At 34.4% G+C, this 22,812-nt stretch overlaps 3 protein-coding genes and 1 long non-coding RNA gene across 5 annotated transcripts; 3 read left to right on the forward strand and 1 right to left on the reverse strand.

Annotated features, from left to right (window-relative positions):
• The first annotated feature begins 986 nt into the window (after positions 1–986).
• LOC136071234 (uncharacterized) lies at positions 987–1,490 on the forward strand. Its single transcript, XM_065782287.1, has one exon. It carries the CDS (start codon positions 987–989, stop codon positions 1,488–1,490), a length of 504 nt encoding a protein of 167 aa, XP_065638359.1.
• A 1,867-nt stretch (positions 1,491–3,357) lies between these two features.
• On the forward strand, positions 3,358–4,313 carry LOC112007453 (uncharacterized). Its single transcript, XM_024039797.2, has 2 exons — positions 3,358–3,714; positions 3,795–4,313. The coding sequence occupies exons 1-2, from the start codon at positions 3,358–3,360 to the stop codon at positions 4,311–4,313; spliced, it is 876 nt and encodes a 291-aa protein (XP_023895565.2).
• A 2,826-nt stretch (positions 4,314–7,139) lies between these two features.
• On the forward strand, positions 7,140–12,643 carry LOC136071243 (uncharacterized). Of its 2 annotated transcripts, none has more exons than XR_010632529.1 (2): positions 7,140–7,476; positions 8,530–12,643. It is a non-coding gene; the product is annotated as an uncharacterized LOC136071243 (long non-coding RNA). The 2 variants fall into 2 exon arrangements; XR_010632530.1 differs by having other exon boundaries at positions 8,586–12,643.
• A 439-nt stretch (positions 12,644–13,082) lies between these two features.
• On the reverse strand, positions 13,083–17,442 carry LOC112007503 (cytochrome P450 98A2). Its single transcript, XM_024039862.2, has 3 exons — positions 16,891–17,442; positions 14,065–14,462; positions 13,083–13,868 (listed from the first exon to the last, which is right to left on the reverse strand). Exons 1-3 carry the CDS (start codon positions 17,375–17,377, stop codon positions 13,224–13,226), a joined length of 1,530 nt encoding a protein of 509 aa, XP_023895630.1. The 5' UTR covers positions 17,378–17,442; the 3' UTR covers positions 13,083–13,223.
• Between the last annotated feature and the right edge of the window lie 5,370 nt (positions 17,443–22,812).

Here is a 22,812-nt window from a genome sequence, read left to right on the forward strand (position 1 = left end):
AGAACAAAAAAGAAAAGAAAGGAAAGTGAACTTGAGAGCTGAGACTGAAAGCTAGAGGCGACATAGAGAGTTCAGAAATAGAGAGGCAAGACAGAGAGACCCACCCCGATCTCGTGACGCCGTCGCCACCACTGACGCCCACGCCGTGTTGCTGTGAGTCTGTGACGATTGCGAGAGCGAGACGCCGAGACCCATCTTGATCTGTTGATCTTGCTACCAGTCACGCCGGCGAGACCCACTTGCTGCCGCCCACTTCAAACCCACTTGCCGCCGTCGTCGGTTGCTCAAGACTCACTTGCCGCCGCCGCTCACAGATATTTACTCTTAGAGTTGCCTTCAAAACTTAATAAATATGAAATGTTTGTGATATGATTTGTGAATCTGAGATTCACAGAAACTGTGCTTGTTTGTGTTTTTACTGATGAACTAAACTGATGTAATGTTGGTGATTAACTGATTATGAATTCAATCTGTGCTGCGGCTGCTACCTATGGTGTTTTTTTTTTTTTTGGCTTTTTGGCTGTGACTCTGTGTAACTGTGTTTGTGACTCTCTATATAGATAAGAGAGATAGAGAGAGAGAGAGAGAGTAGAGTTTGTAGTTGTAGGGATTAATTTTTTCTTTGTTGACTGGTAGTTGGGCATAATAGGGACAACCAGACAAGTGGAGTTTGGGGTTGGGCAACGGACAAAACAAAAAGTAAAGTTAAAGACAACTTTACCTTTTTTTTTTTTCTTTTTTTTTTTGTAAGGTCAATTAGTGTCGGCAGTGGCCAGTGGGATTCATTGGGTTAGTGTTAGAAAGAGGGAGACAATCAAACAACACAAATACATAAATAAAGGCAGACAAGCACAAAGACATAAATAAAGGCAGACCAAAGACAAAAAGAAAAAAACAAATCATATATTATAGAAAATTGTCACACAAATTTAAGAAAATAATGGTGATTCTTATTTTATTTGTAGATCATGAAAAAATCAATAACAATGCTTGATTTTTTCAAAAGAAAAGGTTCAACTTCAAATTCTTCTGAAGTCAACGTGGAATTGCCAACAACTAATGTTGCTATTCCAATTCCGGAAAATGTGGATGTTCCAATTCTGAAAAATGTCGATGTTTCAATCTCTCAAACACAATTTCAAAGAATTGACCTTGATTCTTTGGATTATGATCCCGAAACACACAAACAAATATGGGAATATCATGTTAATCAACATGATGAAATTCGACGGGCTTACATTAAAAAAGGTCCGCACCAACTTCCTCTAGGGACATTCAAAAAAAGTGGAAAGCGCAATCGTAGCTTTCAAGCTTCTTGGTTTAAAAATAATTCAAAATGGCTTGAATATTCTCCTACAACAGATGCAGCTTATTGTCTACCTTGCTTTGTCTTTCATAATCCAAATGGGGTTGTGGGACAACAAAATGCATTCATTGTTGGTGGATTTAGATCTTGGAAAAAGGTTGGGGGCAAAGATTGTTATTTTTAAGGTCATATAGGAAAAGATCCTAACTCAGCTCATAGAGTTGCCGAACAAATGTGTAACGATTTGATGAACCAATCGCAGCATTTGGAAAGGGTAGTTGATCATTTCACTACTGAACAAATTGCAAATAATCGGTTGCAATTGAAGGCCTCAATTTTTATTGTTCAGTATCTTGCCTTTCAAGCTATAGCTTTTAGAGGTAATGATGAAAGCTTTAGTTCATTAAACCGTGGGAACTTTTTTGAATCATTGGGTATTGTGACTTTTTTTAATGAGAAGATTGCTGAAATAATAGAAAAAGCTCCCAAAAATGCAACCTACACATCACCTAGGATTCAAAAGGAAATTTTACATGTTTTCTCAGCCAAAGTGAAGAAGGCCATTCGGGAAGAAATTAGTGACGCAAAGTTTTGCATAATGGTTGATGAAGCTCACGATGAGTCCATGAAAGAGCAAATGGCTGTGGTCTTTAGATATGTTGATGTAGAAGGCTTTGTGAAAGAACGTTTTTTTGGGCTTATTCATGTTGTTGACACTGCGGCTTTGACTCTAAAGAAGGGGATATATTCATTGTTATCTTAACATTGTTTCGATATACAAAATATTCGAGGGCAAGGATATGATGGAGCAAGCAACATGTGAGGTATGTGGAGTGGATTACAAGCTTTGATTTTGAATGATTGCTCATATGCTTACTACATCCATTGTTTTGCACATCGTTTACAATTGGCATTAGTAAAAGCATCAAAACAAGTTGTTCCCATTAGTCATTTTTTTCTTACATTGCTTTTTCTGATCAGAATTGTTAATGCTTCATGCAAGCGCAATGAGCAATTGAAAGTTGCCAATACTAATGAAATAGCACGTTTGATTGATCTTGAAGAGCTTGAGACTGGAAGTGGACTTAATCAAATTGGCACTTTACAATGACCTGTAGAAACACGTTGAAGTTCACATTTTAGATCAGTTTCTAGCTTATTAAGGATGTTTACTTCAACTGTTGAAGTTTTGCAAAATATAATTGATGATGCAATTGATAGAAATCATCGGGTAGAAGCAGAGTCAGCTTATAATGGTTTAACTTCATTTGAATTTGTCTTCATCTTGCATCTTGAGAAGGAAACTATGGAGATCACTGATAAACTTTGTCAAGCTTTGTAAAGCCAATCTCAAGACATTTTAAATGCCATGCATTTAGTTTCATCTACTAAAGCACTTATCCAAAAATTTAGAGATGATGGATGAGATGGCTTACTCACCGCTGTGATATCATTTTGTGAGAAGCATTGCATTGATGTCCTAGATATGAATGCTCGTTATATTGCGAGGCAAGGTCGAGCTCGTAATCAACAAGATAACGTTACAAATGAGCATCATTATTGAGTAAATATTTTTTATGCTAAAATAGATTCTCAACTACAGGAACTAAATTATCGGTTTAATGAAGATGCAATGGAGTTACTTAGGCTTAGCTTAGCTTTAGAACCTCAAGAGGCATTAAAATCTTTTAGAAGTAGTGATATTTGTTTGTTGGTAAAGAATTTCTATCCACAAGATTTCACAGATTATGACAAACAAGTGTTGAAGAATGAGCTTTATCATTTTAAGCATAATGTAGTCCAGGATCCGGAGTTCAAAAATTGAAAAGTTTATCTGAGTTGTCTCAATGGTTAGTGAGAACTAGAAATTCAGAATATTACAAACTTGTTTATAGAATGGTGAGACTTGTGCTTACTCTTCCAGTTTCTACTGCTACTACAGAGTGAGTATTTTCAGCTATGGAAGTGGACTTAATCAAATTGGCACTTTACAACAACCTGTAGAAACACGTTAGAGTTCACATTTTAGATCAGTTTCTAGCTTATTAAGGATGTTTACTTCAACTGTTGAAGTTTTGCAAAATATAATTGATGATGTAATTGATGGAGAACATCGGGTAGAAGCAGAGTCAGCTTATGATGGTTTAACTTCATTTGAATTTGTCTTCATCTTGTATCTTGAGAAGGAAACTATGGAGATCACTGATGAACTTTGTCAAGCTTTACAAAGCCAATCTCAAGACATTTTAAATGCCATACATTTAGTTTCATCTACTAAAGCACTTTTCCAAAAATTTAGAGATGATGGATGGGATGGCTTACTCACCACTGTGATATCATTTGTGAGAAGCATTGCATTGATGTCCTGGATATGGATGCTCGTTATATTGGGAGGCGAGGTCGAGCTTGTAATGAACAAGATAACGTTACAAATGAGCATCATTATCGAGTAAATATTTTTTATGCTACAATAGATTCTCAACTACAGGAACTAAATTATTGGTTTAATGAAGATGCAATGGAGTTACTTAGGCTTAGCTCAGCTTTAGAACCTCGAGAGGCATTAAAATCTTTTAGAAGTAGTGATATTTGTTTGTTGGTAAAGAATTTCTATCCACAAGATTTCACAAATTTTGACAAACAAGTGTTGGAGAAGGAGCTTTATCATTTTGAGCATAATGTAGTCCAGGATTCGGAGTTCAAAAAATTGAAAAGTTTATCTGAGTTGTCTCAATGGTTAGTGAGAATTGGAAATTCAGAATATTACAAACTTGTTCATAGAATGGTGACACTTGTGCTTACTCTTCCAGTTTCTACTGCTACTATAGAGCAAGCATTTTCAGCTATAAAAGTTGTCAAAACTAACCTTCGAAACAAAATGGAAAATGATTTTTTGACGGACTCTTTGATGTTATACATTGAAAAGGATATAGCTTTGACATTTAGTTTGGATTCAATCGTAGATGATTTTGAAGATTTGAAAGAGCATCGAGTTCCCTTTTCATAGATGATTGTATAAAGAAACAATAGTGTTTCGTGTATTTTGTTTTTGTTAGTAGATGATTGTATCTTAATATATTAAGAAACAATGATTTTGGGTATTTGTCTTGGTTGTTAGTTTATTAATACTATATAGACGTGTATTTGAAATTTTTTTTTCCGCTTATCTCTGACCCCCCCAAACTTAAAATCCTGCGTCCGTCCCTGGAGTAAGGTGAAGTACTTTCTATGGAGAGCCCTTACAAACAGCCTGCCAACCAAAGCCAATCTAAAGAAGTGAAAAATCGTAGCTGATTCTACTTGTCACTGCTGCGGGAGACAAACCGAAGACATCATGCTTGCATTATGGGGGTGTGAAGCCGTGAAACATGTCTGGAGCAATGATTTTAGGTGGATAAATGATTTCGAAGCTTCGCAAGGGACATTCTTTGATCTGGTGGGCCGAATTCTGCAGAAACCACGGGTCCTTGAAATCTTTGCTACTACTGCTTGGTTCATCTGGACTCACAGAAACAAGACAAGGCTGAATGAGCAGACTTTGCCAAGCTGTAAAATCAGTGAAGCTGCAAAAAAATTTCTCTTGGACTTCATCTCTAGTCGAGTTATCCAACAGGTTCAAAAAACTGCAAAGAAGCGTACTTGGGTGACTCCAAAACCAGATGAATTCAAGACAAATTTTGCTGGCGCTATGTTCATTGAGAGATGAAGCTGGGATAGGGATTGTGGTTCGAAACTCCTTTGGTCAGGTTATGGCAACTATGGCTCAAAAAGTTCAGAAACCACGTTCTGTTGAGGTTCTGGAATTGATCGCAGCTAGACGTGCTGTCAATTTTGTCTGTGAAATTGGACATCAGTCCCATTTTGAAGGGGACTCAGAGATTGGTATCAAGGCCCTATGCAAGGGCAACATGTTACTATCATCCTTTGGTCATCTAGTTCGGGATACTCTACTTTTTGCTAGCTCCTTAAGGAATTTCTCTCTCTCTCTCACACCGTAAGGCAAGACAATGCTGTAGCATATGCATTAGCCTAGAGAGCGAAGATTTATTTTCCTCTTTTAGTTTGAATGGAATCTGTTCCATCAGATGTTAAATCTTTTATTGCTGCTGATTTCCCAGTTTCTTAATAAAATTGCCAAGTATGGTATTTTTTCTCAAAAAAAAAAAAAAAAAAAAAAGGTATTAGCACAAATAACTAGTTTTATAACCACTTTTATTTTAATTTTATAATTATTTTCTTGAACCATTCAAAGTACTTGAAAAATCCCCGATACAACCAATACAGAAGAATATTTCGTCTTCTAAGTTGCAGGGGAGTATTTGTACTGGTTTAGTGGTCGGCCTGGTATATACTGTCCAGTATGGTATATTGACAATTTTGATTTGGATTATAGTGTATTTCTGTGTTCACAGACTAATAATATTCAGGGGTTTTCTTAATGTCAAACTGGATGGGGTAAAATTTTATGTTATCTTTTTCCTAGTATTTTACATGTGCTATTTAGCATGTCAAAAAGATATCGAAAAAAGTTGTTTTGGCATGATGTGCGCTTTACCGCAGCTTCTTAACTTCGTATCCCATGCTTATTTTCCTTCCCCTGGTGGCCTAAGAAATCCCCACTCTCATCTATTGAAAACATAACCTAATGTGGTGCTTTACCTCTAAACCTTTTTGTGTCCAAGATCTTGTAGGTGGCATTGGTTTTGCCTCGAACATTTAAGCATGTGGAGTTCCATCTTTCTTTTTTATGTTTGTAAGCTAGTATTCTGAGTAGTGTTTAACTGGTACCTATACATAAATCAATCATATGGCCATGAACCAGGATAGAAAGCAGCGGCAACTAATGAACCTGAGATTCAAGATGCAGCAAATCATGATGTTAAGTCCATCCAGAAGAGATCAAACTCCTTGTCCCCCTATGAACTTCTAGAGGTCCTTCTAGCTAGGGTCAAGGTCGGCATTTTGTACTACTATCTCTCTTATCTTGATTTCTTGCTATATATACAGACGGAGCCAAGTTCTTCCCAACCCCTTCTTTTCATTCCTCACTCCATGTGGGTTCCTATTTTCAAATTATAGAAGTCTCGTTTTTAGCAGAAGGATTTTGCTTTTTTTTTTTGGTTAAAGGAATTTGCTTTTGTTAAATGCATGTCTTTTAAAATCAATGGTTCTTATTATTATTACTAAAATAATTTTCTTTTTGGTTAATTGCAGGTCATTGAAGATTATGCCAGATTTGAATTGCTTGTGAAGCTGAGGAGGGGAATAAAGGAAGAGAAGTTCAGGGTTGAAGTAAATAAGAATATTGAAGGAAAGTTCTTTTTGAATGAGTTTGAACAAGATCACTCCTGAATTTAGTAATTATTGTGTATTAAAATAATTTGTGGAGTTATGCCGCTATCTTAGACAATGCGATGACTAATGACAGTAAAATGCTTTGGCGCATAGCCTATTATGTGTAAATAGATACTGCTTACCGACCTTTTAATCTGGATAGATATGGTTTTATAGGTTGGTTTGTTTTGTATGTGTAAATATGCGTGTTGAATACACCAACTGAGATCTATTTGATTCATGTGGATAAATTTGCTTCCCTTACTGAGATTGCGCTTTGTAATTCCAAATACAGGAAATTGGTTGATTGGTGCGGAGGATACTACAAAATACTTCACTTGTTTCGTCCCTCTATTCTCGAGGGTCTACTAAAAAAGGGTCCAAACAAACGCTGAAAATAGACACAAGGGAATGAGTATGTCTAGCTTTATTTCAAGGGTCATTAAAACCCTTGAAATAAGTCAATAAAACCGTTTAAAAAAAATGTTGACCAGTTTTAGCAAGCATTCCCGCGAGAGTTTTTGGCTCCAAAATATTATATTTTTCAGCACCACTTTCACGCGACTCTCAAAATAAAAATATTCCAAAATTTTCAATCAACGAAATAAATCCCATAATTTGAAAAATAAAAGTAGAAAACCATTTCATTCAGTCAGATCTAAAACTCATGGAGTCGCTCTCCAACTCTCTCTTAGAATACTCAAAGACGCGGTGGTCGACGACTTAGCTCCGGCGACTATCTGAAGCACGGTTGTCGGCGATATCATCTCCGATGACGAGCTGAGGGCACGGTGGTCCGGAAATATCATCTCCTCCACTTCTTCGTTCGATTACAGGTCTCTCTCTTTCTAACTCTCTGTTTGTTTCCCGAGAATAAAAAATTTGAAGTTGTCCCAATCTCTCTTGTTTTCTCTCTGTCATTCTCTTCACTGTTAGAGAGGCTACAAAGTATTAGTCCAATTTTGGGTAGTCCAAGTATTTTAGGGGCTTAGAGAGAAAGCAATAGTATAAATTGGGGGCTAGGGTTTGGATACTTTGGAATTGGAATCACGCCAAACTGGCTTTGATTCAAAATAGATCCCTGGCTTAAAAGAGCAGAAGGTGTGGATTACATTGTTCTCATTTTCTTCATTTTTGCCATGCATTTCCCGGTTCATTTTTGTTTTAGGTCTAATCTGAAGCTTTAGCCTGATTCAATTTTGTATATAAAATCTTTTTTTGATTGTAAGTTTGAATTTTTTTAGTAAAATTGATGCATTCGAATTGAATGAGAATGAAATAGTTTTCATTTGGCAATGGTGGCAATTAAAAATCTATTATATTAATTTTTACTTGGGGCATAGAATGTGGAGAGGACTTAAATGGAATCTGTTAAGCTCAATTATCTTAAAGGTTTGGCCGGTTTTAGAGTTTGCTTCGCTGCACAATTTCTTGAACAGAGAGAACTATAGGAATGTTATACAGGTGTTATAGAGAGGACCTTATTTGTTCGATATGGTTAAATTTACATGGAAAGAAGTGCGCCACTTTAGAAAGGGTGTGATCTAAATCATGAATTGCTATGATTTCAGTTTGATTTGGTGAAATATATTATTGCTGGGCATGCTTTTTTTTTTTTTTTTTTCAATTGGTGTCACGAATTTGTTAAGACCTATGTTGATATCAATTTTAGATGGTTTGAGTGATGAAATGGCAAAACCATAGCTCAGTGCTTTGTTGGTAATGTGTTATGGTACTAAGGTTTCAAATTTCACTATAAATTTAAATAAATAAAAAAATATACAATATCCATTTTCTATCTATTGTATTATATAATGCCCAAGTCAGGTTTTTCACTCTATCGAATTTCACTAGCGATAGCAACTAGTATATATGTGGCTGATTTTCAGAATTTATACTGACTGGATCAATACTCATGGTTGGTGGCAATAATGCTCAACTTAAGTTGCTGGCTCAACTTAAGTTGCTGCATAACTGATGCTGGTGCTGCTTAAGTCGCTGCATAATTGCTGGGCTGTTGTTGGAGGTGTGATGGATGCTTTGATTGATTTATTGTGTCATTACCAAACACAAATATACATTATTCAAGTTTACTTTATCCTAGTTTTATTTATTTTTCCACAACATTGCCTGATGAGACTATTTTGGTAAGAGTTAGTCTATTGCTCTGCCTTTTGTTACTACTATCAAATGTTGTATGTTTGATTGCTTGAATATTAACTAATACTATGCAATAAGTAACAATCTAGTGGAAGCTGTCCTTACCATATACTTAACCTTTGTTACTCAAAGCACTAAATAATGGTATCTGCTAATATAATTGGTTCATTGACACTTTTTTTTGTTAACCATGTTTTGGACAGAAAATTTGCTATTAACCAGCTATTCATGGCAGTCTCCTTGGGTTTGCTATACAATATATATGTTTTTTGTCTTCTTATTTAATATGTTTGACATTGTAAGCTTCTTCTTAACTTTATGTTCCACCATCCATTTATGTGCTGCTAGACAGTATTTCTATAATATATTGTTTTCATGATTTCCTCTCATCCAGGGTATTAATCTTCTTTGGCAATCACTACTTAGTTACATGACACAAAATTATAAAGCAAGATGATCCATTTTTATTAATCTTCTTAACTATTGCTGCTGTTATTTTGTTTAAGCTTCTGTCATTTTTTCTTTGATTGGATTGATAGAAACATTAACATCCCCAATTCCAGATAATTGTGTCTAAATTTATAAGCTTCTTGTTTGGTAATTGTAAGCATGCTTATGGTTGGTCTGGGTTATAAGTCAGCTAAGGCTTATAGGATCACATCCTGTGTAATATCATAAGCCTAATTAAATCTCATTACATGCTAGTGCAGCCAGTTGCTTAGAATGGAACCTCATAGAAAATTGCCCTGACTTTGCATCAAATGGGTTGTATTGTATCTCATGTCCCCAACTTGAAGTTGGTAAAACTTCTATTATATGAAACAGATTATAAACTTTTAGATTGAAAGTTGGGGGATTTCATTCATTTTATTTGACATTTCGGTTAACATGTAGATATGTATTGTATGCCTAATTTTTCGAAACAAGAAAGAAAAAGGAAAGGAATGTGACATCTGTGCCATGATGCTTTCTCTTTCAGTTTCAAATGATTCATTGTTTATTGCTTTCTCTTATGTTTATTTTTGTGCTGGATCATTGTGAGTGATCATTGATCTTTCTGAAGTTCATGTAGTTGTTTAGCTTTAAATAATAGGTTGCCTCTCCATAGCAAAGCTGCTGGTGAGGGAAGTCAAAAGCCTGCCTTAGGACGATCTAGCCATTTAGGGTTGCAAAGTCTCCTGTTGGCTACCTACCTGCAAAAGCAGAATCTCCAGGAGACTGATTCTTAAACATTTCATGTTCAAAGAAAGAACAATGATTGTAAATCTACTTTCATAAGCAATTCTTCAAATCTGGGAGTTTTGAATTGGTAAAGGAATCACCATCAAATTTCCACTTGAATATAGTCAATGGAGGCTTAGCTGAATCATTTATTATTTCAGCATGACAATGGACAATTAATTTGTTTGATGTGCCAAAATAGGAAAGCTTAGAGGCTCTTTGGAAACCCACAAAACTGAGTGATATCACTCAGTTTTCATAACTCATGGTCCAAAAGTTCAAACTCAGTTTTCAATGGCATGTTGGTAAATAGAGTGGCTTCGTGGGACCCATTGACAGTGTATTGTCCCATCAAATTGAAGCCTGTTGATATTGCTGTTGCTCTTCACTTCAGCTCTTCCCCAAATATTTTCACAGAGCAAAGTTTCCCTCTTTCCCACTTCCCTCTTTCCCTCTTCAGCTCTTCCTCAAAATTTTCACATCACATATCCTCTTCTCCATTTACAACGGTGTATGTACAGAAAGTCTGAAGTATTGAATGAGGATGAGATGAACATTCCGTGATCAAAGACAAAATACTAAGGACTATCAGACTCTTCACCGGCGACTGCGAGCTCTATCACTGCCGGAATCTTCACCGTCAGCTGTCCTTATTTTTGTGATCTTCTCCCAAGTGCAAACTCTACTCTCTCTTCCTCTCGATATTCCATGTCCATTCTCAGATTTATTCATTTTAATTCCTGTTTTATGGATTTTTAATGGTATTTTACTTTGGGTGTTAAAATGGGTGTTTCCCTGTGGATTTTTTTTTGTGATGCTTTAAGTTTTTGCTAGTAATCACTTGCTCCATGTTAAAATTGAAGGAAAATAAACTCAAATCTCAAAACTTCTAGTGATCATACATTGCAAACTGCAGAGCTAGTTGAGATGAAATTGATATGCTCTCTTTCTCTCTCTATTTTATTACTGCTTAACATTATCTTATAAAAGAAGTAAAAAAATTTTTGAGATTAGGAGCTATATTTGTTTGTGAGGTAATGGGTTAAGTGATCTTAGAGACAGAGAGAAACATATATATATATATATATATATAAGTGGATATAATATTAAAGGGTCGGTTTGGTTGCTTGTTTCTGTTTAGCTTTTTGTGTTTTGAAATATGTGTGGCTTTTTGTGAAGTGGGTTTGCTCTGATTCTCTCAAAGGATCTATAATTTGGGGTGTTACTCTGTGTTTTTGCTTTTTGAAAACTTTGGCTACTGTTTTTGAGTTAAGGACAAGTTTTGATGGCTGAGAGTAATGCAGTTAACCTCAATGAGTCCATGGTAATTAGCTGAATTCATGTTTTGATTATCACTTTGATTGTTTTGATTGCATCTATGTTATTATAGTCTCTGTTTTGATGATCATGTATCTAAAAATGGGAAGCCTTTCTGTTGGGTCTGTTTCAATATCGGATTTTGGGACTTTGATTTTTGGTCTCGGGAAGTTGAATGTTGTTTTTGCTAAGTTGAGGTTGGCTTTAGAGCTGTTTTGTGTGGGTCTTTGACATAAGAAATGGTATTTGTTCTTGAAAGTTAGATTGTTCTGGATTGGGCATGCTGCACTGGGAGAAAATGTCTTGCGAGAGGTAAGAGAAATGCCCATGCGGGTACTAACCATAAGCAGAAAGTGTGGTTTCAGTGGGTGGGCTCCACCATTGTGGCAAAAAGTAGGCTTAAATTTTGAGTTATGCGACTTGGTTATGTTGCCAAACAAGAATTTTGGAGTTTTTGAGAGAGAGTGGAAACTGAGTTATGAGTTATGGGTTCTGAATTTGAGTTATGAGTTATGAGTACTAAGTCATGGCCAAACCAAACGAGCCCTTAGTTTGTTGGAATTTTGGATTATTGAGAGAATTAGCTTGTATTATGACTGCCACAAGCAAGGCTTTGTTGAAAGATATCTTTAAGGTGTGTTGGAACTTCTTGCTTTCCAAATGCACTGGAGAATGAAGGGGAAAAAAAAATCTAGTAGGAGGCGGTGGTATATGAGGCCATGGGTGCTGTGTGCTATGGTTTTTAGGTAGCTTATATGTGAAGTTTTAGATGCAGGTATGGTGTTGTCTACCATAAGCGTTTGGATGAAGTTTGTAATATCTTTTTATCTGTCCATGAAGGTGCTAACAAGATCTTTGTCCTATTTTCAGAAGGAGGGTGATGATGGGAGAGCTTTCTAAACATTAGTCTTGTATGCTCTTCTCTGATTTTCAAGTTTCATCCTTGATGCAAGACTTTGAACCTTTCTTGTCTCTGGTGAGCTAAGAATTTTGAACATGAAGTATGTGCTAGATCAGAGTTTGGTCGGCCAACAGTTGCAGATGTTTTTTTTTCCCTAGAATCTCTCGTGTTGAATCTCACTCCCTTTAAATTACTCTAATAGTACTCACAAATACACCGTCACACTTTACCTATAGTTTTGGTTTTCTAAATAATTCCAAACAGCCTTTGTGATGCCCTAGATTGATTGGATATTAGATTGAACGAGATGTATGTTGTGTAGGCATATGCTGAGTCTTTTTCAGACAGATCTTAGGTTGATGATTTAGGTTTTATAAATTACCATAAGAGTCTCAATTGCAATTTTTTTTTTTTTTCATTTTTTTTTTCTTTTGAGAAACTCTCAATTGCAATTATGGCAGTCTTTTTGGGGTATAATGTGGATGTGATTAGTAGATGTCAAAATAGTAGGCTGTAGCCTTTGGCACATTGGACACTTCTGAACAAAAGTTTGGGAAACATACTTGAGTCCTAGGTTGGCCACACCCTTTTGGTGGGGGCATAAATATCAAGTAATATCCCACACCTAATGGATCCCACCTTATCGTTTTAATCGAATAAAATGACATAGGCATTCCCCCAAGTCTTTATCCTTTTTGGTGAGACTGAGACATCGCTGTCCAATTTAATCTTTCATACAGGACCCCTCTTGCTCACCCAATATCAATATCATACAACGCATGTGTCAATTGTGACCAATACCATCCTAATCTTTCATACAAACATCTATTTTCACACTTGTAATTTTGTAAACCACAATATTTCTTTATTTGATTTGTTCTTGTTACTTTTCCCAAATAAATTTCACAATCTCATCAGAATTACAATTTCATCACAAGCTCATAATCAAAATCCTATGGAGGATAATAACAAACAAACTAAAAATTACATGTCCGCTGCCACACGTTTGTACAAGTGTGATGGCAACCTTGGAGAGGCTATGGCTTGTAATGGGGTTCGCATGTAAGTGACCAATCCAGGATTTTCGTTCAAGTCAATCTCCTCTGCCTTAATCCCTTCAGGTGGTGTCCAAACAAAATGGTGCAACAAGTGACCAAGCATAGACGTGACCAAATTGATACCAAGTTGTGCCCCAGGGCACACTCGTCGCCCTGCGCCAAATGGAAGTAGCCGGAAATCATGACCTTTCATGTCAACATCCTCTTCGAGGAACCTCTCAGGACGAAACTCAGTTGGATTCTTCCACATTGCTGGGTCGCGTGCTACGGCCCAAACATTAACGTGAACATTTGATCCCTTAGGGATGTCATAGCCACCAACTTTAACATTAGCATTGGCTCGGTGAGGAAGCATCAGTGGGGTAGGAGGGTGCAACCTTAGTGCCTCTTTGGCTACACACTGTAAGTAAGGTAGGTTAGAAAAATCGGCTTCAGTCATGACACGTTCAAAACCAATCACACGGTCTAGCTCCTCTTGGGCCTTTTGTTGCACCCTTGGGTTCTTTATTAGCTCAGCCATTCCCCATTCTACCGAGATTGCAGTAGTGTCCATGCCTGCAGTGATCATGTCCTGCACATATCACATGACACAATGTTCGTTAGCCCATAAGTTACCTCACTACTCCTAGTTCTAGCAATTAAAAAAGCAAACATAATTGTTTTAAGCATTTTCCCCTTTTCACTAAACTACCACTTATCCGTTCCAAATCTTTAAGTTGCCACAAATGTAATAGGTTCTTCAAGTGAATATGTTAGGTTTCACATACCCAAAGAAGTCCAATAATGGTGTCTTCACTAAGGTCATATTTCGCTTGCAATGTAAGCAATGCATCAACAAAATGCTGCTTGGCACCGCCACTCTTGTTGCGAGCTTGAGTGTGCTCTTCCATGATAGCTCTAGTGAGTCTGTCCCTTCTTGCCCCATGCTTAGCGAATGCCTCTTCCTCTAGTGGAAACATCCAACGAAGCCATGGAATGTGCTCTGCCATTGCAAGTGATGCACCAAGCTTCAATCCATTGGCCACAATTGCCTTGAATTCCAATCCTTGCTCATCCACTACACCCTCTGCATTTACAAATCGCTTTCCAAATGCCAGTCTTGTAATGTTGTTGAATGCCACAGTACCCAAATACTTCTTTACCAACAAACCTTTACTATTATTCTCTGCATGTAAAATGAAAACAATTTTCAGTTAAATATTTGTATTCAAACCATTGTGAGAACAAAAACTAATGAAAGAAAACAACTAATACTAAAATCGCATTTAATTAAATTGGATTAGATAAGCATAAGGCCATGCCAAACCAAAGCTTGCTTGTGCCATTATTAGTTCGCATTTTCACGAAGTCAAGTGTGTGTTGCCTAGTTCATAAATTTTATTTTGTTTACAATTTATTTGTTGGGTATAGATTGGCATAGTAATAATATTATTAGATTAACATCCTCTAGAGTTATTTAGTAGTAGAGATCTTGAAATCAAATCATTTATGAATAAATGTGAGTTATTTGAATTATTGATTAGGTGATTAAACCTAAACTATAAACATTGCCAAACGCCGACCTAGTCATGTAACGTGTCATTGTCAAAAAAATATATAATTCATGTACCATGTCTCCCAGTCTGGCCAGAAACTTCAAACTTGTACAAATTGAAAGAAAACAAACAAACAAAAAAAACGTGGGAACTCAAAAAGAAAAACACGTTACTGCTATCAGTTGAGACTTGGGAACCGAAAATGTTGGTACATAGTTAAGATCACCGTTGTAATGCTCATGACTCGTAAGAGTCCCTTGTCTAGGCCGATGGGGCATTAAATTTAAAGCAAAGTTCTGTTTAAACTTTAAAGAGTGGCATAGCTATGCTACAGGCCTAAAACTATAACTTTTTTTTTTTTTTGATGTACTGTTCCAACTACTACCTATACCAAGTACTATCAAAATAATGTGACCCCAATATTCATGTAGTGGCTTTTCGGCTATTAAGTCAAATCAACACTTACCCTGCTGTCCCAATCACATTTTGGTGAAACAATAATATGAAAATACTAATAAATTAGTTAATACTTCAACCAAAAGCTTGAATTTATGCACTCATATTATAATAATGTCTAATTGTGTGGGACAAAATCTACACACACTTAACTCTATTAAATTGAATTAAATTGAGAAACTGTATTATTGCTCAAGGGTGTGTTTGATTGAACATGATGCACAAATCACTCTCAATCAAAGCACCTGAACATGCTGAAGCTTGAAGAGAGGTTCATCCTCCATTGGGCATGTTCTGATTTTTTTTCTTTTTCATTTTTGGGTAAAAGTTTTATTAACTTGCAAAGTAATAAATACATTGTAGGCTTTGTACTCTTCTTTGAAAAGTTTCGTTAATATCATTTTCACTTTCAACCAATGCTAATAATTTTCAGGAAAAAAAAAAAAAAAAAAAAGTTAGAGCTATCTAAGAAATTCAAATGAGGAACAAGACCAAGTCATAATTATCTCAAAGAAATTTCGTTTTAAGAAATTATGATGGACAACTATTTAACTGAGTAAAAGACTAAAAGTATTGAAACATTTAAATTATTAAATGTTTTAGTGGCACTGGTTCATCTTCTTTGAAACAATTAAATTATTAAAAAAAATTCACAGGGCCGCCCCAACCAATTAAAGTTGTCAAAAAGAATCTGTACAGTGAAAAACTCTGAACAGTCTTATGAATAAGAAGTACGAAGCTTCCTTGCAGATTAAAAAACAGAACACCAAAGCCAGGAATTTGGAAAGCATTTCCGACCTACCGACCTACCATTTTCTTCTATTTTAATCACAAGAAAATTTTACCCTTTTTCTTAAATAAGTCGCCCTGTCTATTTTTTGTTGGCCATACTGTGTCAACGATTAAGTTTTCCTAACCCATATTATGTAATAAAAAAATTGATAAAACAAAATAATTATATACAAAATTTGTAATATTTCATTTAAATTATACAATAAAATCATTTTGAGATGGAGATAATCCTAATACACTCTTAAACCCATTTGAAAATATAAATAATTAGTGTAGTGTGTAAGTTGTGTCATCAATATCATCTATAATGACCCGGGCCGCCCGCCTAACAATGCTGAAGAAAGTAGAAACAAATTAAGTTGTAAGGGTGTCACACCACTTCTTTGAAAAAAATAATAATAATACAAAAGAGGCACTCACCACCATTGCTTGGAACCCATTGGTTGACTTTTTCTATTATACATATAAAATTGAAAAATAAGAAAAGGGTTACCTTAAATTACCCAATAAACAGAAGAACTAGATTTGTTGAAGTTCAAAAAATAAGAAAAGATAATATTAGTTTTAGAAATATACATGTTGTTGGGATCAACTATAAACGATGGATTAAAAATGACGGGTACGTATATATAAATGATGGAGTACACAATAATTTTTCCTTATATAAATTGATTACTATTCAAAGTTCACTACTTATTGTGAAATTGAGTGTATTTCTAGGTTTATTGTTTAATCAACGAATCAATAAAAGTTAAAATATGATCAAATTATAAGTTAGAAATCAAGAACAAGAAAAATAAAAGAGCATACCAGGATTGTTGCAGTCCTTATAAATGGATTCAACCATGGCAGTAACCTCATCTTCTCTAATGGGTCTGAGACTCTCGAGCCTTTTTGGTGTGAAAAGCTCAAGGGTGCAAACTTTCCTAACCTTGACATAGTGAGGACCATAATCAGCCCATATAAGGTCCTGGCCATCTCTGCTAAACTTAGCAGCTGACCTGCTTCTATGTCTATCAGCAAGTTGTTGGTCATTTTCTTTAAGAACTTCCTTAGCCAACTCTGTGTTGGACACGATCACGTTCAAAGTTGAGCCGAACCAGACTGATATGATGGGACCATAGGCTTGTGCCCACTCTGCAAAGCATCGGAACCTCACTGGTTTTATGTCATATAGGTTTCCAACGATTGGCCATGGACGAGGGCCTGGTGGGAGCTTGAATCTTAGGTGTTGGTAGAGCTTGTATGCAAGGAAGATGACGATGAGAAGGGAGATGGGTATTAGAGGGAGAGCCATTTGGAGGAGAAGAGAGAAATATTGGCCTCTTTTTGATAGGCTTAAGCCAAGGTAATGGTTGGAATGAGGTTGATATATACGAGGGAGGGAGTTGGTGAATGGATATTCATATTTCTATTTGCACCCAAAAAAAAAAAAAATACTTGCATCATTTTCTTGTTTTGTTTTGTTTTGTGGGCCATGCCACTTAAAAAAAATCTTAATAATCATTAAAAAAAAGTAGAATTATTGTAAGTTAGAAATATGAATTAAAGGGTTAAATTGACAATATCTTAATAATTTAAGCTTTTGAAATCAGCGGTAATTTAACAAAAACTTACAAAGTGTTAGCGATATTATAAATTTTATTATATACCAACTTTTAAACATAAAAAATATAAAAATATAAAATTTTGTTATACTAATATCATATAATTACCTTTATTATAATGTCAATTTATAAATATTTTTAATAATAATAATAAGTTTTTAAAAGAAATATAACTAGTACTCGCATAGTATGTTTAATAATTTTCTTAAACTTATTGATACCACAGGTCCACAATACTTCACTGCTTCGAAAAAGATATGGGAATATGTTGTTTGACCAATGAAATTACAACACATTATCCATTCTTAATGATATATGTCAGAAAAATGTTTGGATCACAAATTTCTATAAAAAATTTTTCTTTAACTCTCCATGTAATGAGTTATGAGTAATAAACAAAAAGTGGTAAATTTATGTACTGCCAGCCTGTCATACAATATGATAGGTCAATTTCTTGCACAATTTTTACCACATCTAGTCATACAATTGGTTTGATTATTTTTGCATTCAGTAGATAATAAAGGAGTTTGTGGACGACCAAAAAGGGTGGCGCGTGTTCTGTAAGGCGTGTGAGGAGACGCGTGGGGGAGGTGAGGATTAGTTCAGGGGTGGGTGGCAAGGAGACTGAATGAATGAGAGACTTTCAACGAGCAAAGCCCAAGCGTTGTGTAGAGGAATCAAAGGTTGGTGAGAGACAATAGTTTCTCATTTTTTGTAGCACACAGATTGGGATTTTTCAATAAAGACCGACCCCAAAAACTAAAGTAATCATAAGTGGAGGCTGGCTTTCCTCCCACACTTTTATTTGTCTTTCCTAAATAAGAAAAAAAGAAAATAAAATAAAAACACATTTATTTATCTTTCGTAAATGACAATTATGCAGAGGAAAAAGTATATAGTGTTACGGATGTGATATCATATTTACAATGAACGATATGCAATTCTTCTTGTAGATGGATAAATTCACATACGATGAGTGTGATGTTGCATATATTCAGAATATTATATAAGTTTCTCATAGTTTTGGTCTTTGGTACATATGATGAGAGAATGATTCTATGCATGGTTAGTAAAATATGGTACATGAAAATTTGTTATCGAATTGTAGGAGCCTGCTGAGTTTTCTTTCGCGGGTCAGATCAAACAGTGTCTCAGGAAAGCCAACAAATGTGCTGATTTATTAGCAAGGAAAGGAATCGAAATGCAAGAGGATTTTGTTGTCTATGCCAATCCGCCTATGGACATTGGCTTAGCTTTATTCTATGATGCTTTGGGCATGTATTATGATTGGCCTCGGCCTAGCCTGTATCTGTTACTTCTCTTTAGTTTTCCGTTTTAATCTATTTCAATTTACTCAAAAAAAGAGAGTAAAATATGGTACATGTACAATACGGTAAGACAGATACAATTGAGTTATGTATCTTTTGGTAAAAAATGCAAGTCAGCAGAATAACTAGGAAACATTTGTCGCTTTTTTAGAGTGAAAATGTTTTCCAAAATGTTACATGCTCAATAAACCACCAAAAGGTAAACTGTAGATCCAAAAAAAAAAAAAACAAAAAAACTCTCACATTGTCAACTTCTCTTGCTTCTCGCCCCCTTTCTCTCCAAAGACCAACCATTGATTGTCGTTGATTGACTATTGAATTTTTTTTCCCCGAAATAACCTTTTATGCTCAAACTCAATTGCCTTTTCACTTAAATGTATGTGCAAAGTCTAAATTTAGAGTTTTTTTTTTTTTTTAAAGCTCCCAAATGACACCGAAAAATTATAAACTCTTTTCTTATTTGTGGTTTGTTCTTGGGAATGAAAGTTTTTGTTCATATAATTATTTTGAATTATTAACTTTTTGTTAACTAATTATAAGAAATATTAATGAATTTTCATATGAGTCAAATAATAGAAAAGGTGTCGTTGACTCATATCAAAGTTAAAAGTTGAAACCAAATGCAGGAAAGTGAGTTTGTTAAATGAAAAATGTTTTCTGCTTTTTTGGGCTAGTGCTATAAAACATTTTCACGCAAAGCATCAACAAACACTTTTGATAAAAGCAAATGGAGTGTTAAATTAGATTTAGATCATCTAGTAGTAACTATAATTTTTTTTTTGAACTTGAAAGGAAAAATATCTTAAATTTTATGAATATTTTTAATTTAAAATGAAATTTGTAATTTGACATTTATGACCCTATTTCTAAATGAAGCTACCTATCATTAATTATGGTATTTTTGAACCACATAAAAATCCAGTTGAAATAGAAGAATCCTCTTATATATAGTATAGATAATAAAGAGATTAAAACCATTTATAACCTATATTTGAATTCCAATTTGGAAGTGTGCCATTAAAAAAAATAAAATTAATTTCAAAAATTTCAATTAAATGACCATTTAATTAATAATTAAAATAAATAAAATTTTAATTATTTAGAATTGTGAAAAGCAACGGTTATGGTAATGTTTAAACGTAATCTTCCTAGTCAAGAAGAAATCAATACAAGTTCTTCATTATAAAAGCCAAAATAAAACATGTACCAATGCCCAATTTTTTTTTTTGGTGATAAACAAGAGTATCTAGATCTTTTCGAGTATCTGATTATTCCTTTAAACATATATAGTCCTCTTGTTCCACACACATAGGGTTATTACAGGTAGGAATCCCATTAGAGTGTCCCTAAGATATTGATAAAATGTTTTGAATCTAGGATCTCAAAAATACCATGAGAACTTAAAAACCATTAAGCCAACTATTTGAAATTACCAATGCCCAAATTTAAGCTGCCAGATGCAGGTATTAGGGAAAACCTGCCTCGTTGTCCAAATTCCCTATTTAGTTGGGCAAAACCCATGCTTATTGGGTCTGGTAGGGCTAAGTACCCATTGCCCAACGGTTGTTGTATACAGGGAACATTGTCTTCTTCTTTTTTTTTTTTTTTTTGGAGAAAAAGAACATTGTCTATTTTAGTGGATCATACATGCATACATATACAAAGAGTTAGGGGTGATTATGACAGCCAATAGTAATGCTAAGTCTGCTTAAAAAAAATATAGCAATAAATATGAAGCAATCTCAATGCATATGCTACGTAAATGGATAAATGACTTCGTAACGAACCTAAACTTAAAATGTGACAAATTCTTATAAAAAAGTGATTTTTTAAGATATTAATTTTGACGTGTTGTAGTTCAATTTTCCCTACCCTTTATTTATATAATAAATAAAAAAAAAATCTAAGTCTTTAACTTTCTTGTTAATTTTTTTTAATATTTTCATATGAATATTTAAACAAAATGCACAATTTTCGGTCTCCATATTATAATATTTATTTATTTTTTATATTTCTATGTTCATATTCTAATACTATTTGCATGTTAGGACCTTTAGGTAAAGTATTTTCCTTTATTATATTAATAAGTAAGAGTCCAGTTAACGGGTGTCCTTAAAACATTTGTTAATGGATCACTTTAAAAAAGTTTTAATACTACTTTTATGAGAAATATAAAAAACTATAAAAAAAAATAGTTATTTTTTTTTTCATAGGAAATGAATAGAATTTTTTATGACAATATTATTATTAGATCACATTTTAAAGTAACATAGAGAAATGAATAATTTTTTTTTTATAACAATATTACTATTAGATCCCTATTTTAAAATAAAAGGTTGAATATATATGGGTATTTTGAGAATTTTAGTAAAAAATTCATTTAATATAATTCTATTCTCTTCAATTCCTCATAATTTTTAAGTGAATGAAAATTTGAGAGAAGAGTGATTCTTTGGTACTCGTGGAGCACGGAGAATTGTGCTCTCCCCTCTCATGTTTATGGTGGGTCCACTCATTAAATTCTTGATAGACTCCATTATGAATGTTAAGGGGGAAGATCACTATTTTTTCATGTTCCAAGAGTACTTAAGAATTTTTTTAGAAAGAATAGAGAAGATAAAAATTCTTTATTATCTATTCTATTCCCTTCCATTTAAACTTTTAAGTGGAGGCATTAAAATTCCCAAACAAAAGAATTGAAAAATATTCAAAAATTATTCTTTCAATTAATTGCAACTTAAGATTTATTGTAAATTTTTAAAAAAACTATTGTAAATATAACATTACTCATTTGAAAATTGCGGCCAAATGAGAGGACCAGGGTTGATTTAAATGAACGTTTTGAGTAAGTAACATCTATGCACAGGCACAGGTGCATTCTTTGCCCTTGCCTCATGAATATTTTGATGGCTTACATTTTAAGCAATATATAACATCCCCTTTCTTCAAACGGTGGCTTTAAAAATTCCAACGGAAAGGGTCAAGTTAGATTTTTCTCTAAGCTGTTGAAAAAGTAAAAAACCCCCCAAGCCCACCAATTTCTCATCCAGGAATTAATTATTTTCTAGGTTGGTGAAATTGGATTTGAGTGCAGGAGTTGGCGGTGATGAGTGATGATCATGGTGAGTCAAAAGTTTGAGCAACAAGGGGTGTGGGGCCCAGAGGGAGTTGGTGGATTGGTTGGTGTGATGGAGAAAGTTACGGTTCTGGGACGTGGGCAAATTATCAACTTCGGCTTCACAAAGCAAAAGGTTCACAAAAGGATAAGAAGGAAGAACCACTTTGCTTTCACCTAACGTTACAATGACGAAAGCCTGACCAAACAATGTTTAAACAATGAAACACTGCTCGCACTTTGTCAAATCTAGCTCCACCCATTTTTAATGGTAATACACTCGCCAAAACGATGGGCATGGACTAGTGAAGGAAAGTTGGACGATTTTGACTTGGAAAAAGCTTTATTCTGAACATGTTTAAAGTTTTTATTTTTTATTTTAATTTATTTTTTATTTTTTATTTTTATTGAGCAATAAACATTTGTCCTTAAAATTGCTTTATATCGAATATCATAAAAAACTTAAGTGTGTTCGTTTAATATAGATTATTTTTACTAACTTATTTTATAATTTAGCTTATTTTTGTTATTATTTATGAGTCTTACTATACTTATTAGTACTATTTATGAATATTTCTGTATTATTTCAACTAATTTTTACTTTTATTTATAGTACTTTCAGTAAAAAGTTTTCAATTTTAGTAAAATAAGCAAATTCCAAATTGACCATAATTGGTTTTAG

This window comes from Quercus suber, unplaced genomic scaffold (genome assembly GCF_002906115.3).
Source record: "Quercus suber isolate HL8 unplaced genomic scaffold, Cork oak 2.0 scaffold_296, whole genome shotgun sequence".
In the NCBI taxonomy this organism is placed as follows: domain Eukaryota; kingdom Viridiplantae; phylum Streptophyta; class Magnoliopsida; order Fagales; family Fagaceae; genus Quercus; species Quercus suber.

Bases quoted from the DNA above. Each gene is read 5' to 3' on its own strand.
- LOC136071234 (XM_065782287.1), top strand. From the start codon at position 987: ATGCTTGATTTTTTCAAAAGAAAAGGTTCAACTTCAAATTCTTCTGAA.
- LOC112007453 (XM_024039797.2), top strand. From the start codon at position 3,358: ATGTTTACTTCAACTGTTGAAGTTTTGCAAAATATAATTGATGATGTA. The intron at 3,715-3,794 runs GTAATGAACAAG...TCTCAACTACAG, and splicing joins TGGGAGGCGAGGTCGAGCTT to GAACTAAATTATTGGTTTAA.
- LOC112007503 (XM_024039862.2), bottom strand. From the start codon at position 17,377: ATGGCTCTCCCTCTAATACCCATCTCCCTTCTCATCGTCATCTTCCTT. The intron at 14,463-16,890 runs GTATGCTCTTTT...TTTTACATGCAG, and splicing joins TAAGGACTGCAACAATCCTG to AGAATAATAGTAAAGGTTTG. The intron at 13,869-14,064 runs GTATGTGAAACC...TGATATGTGCAG, and splicing joins CCATTATTGGACTTCTTTGG to GACATGATCACTGCAGGCAT.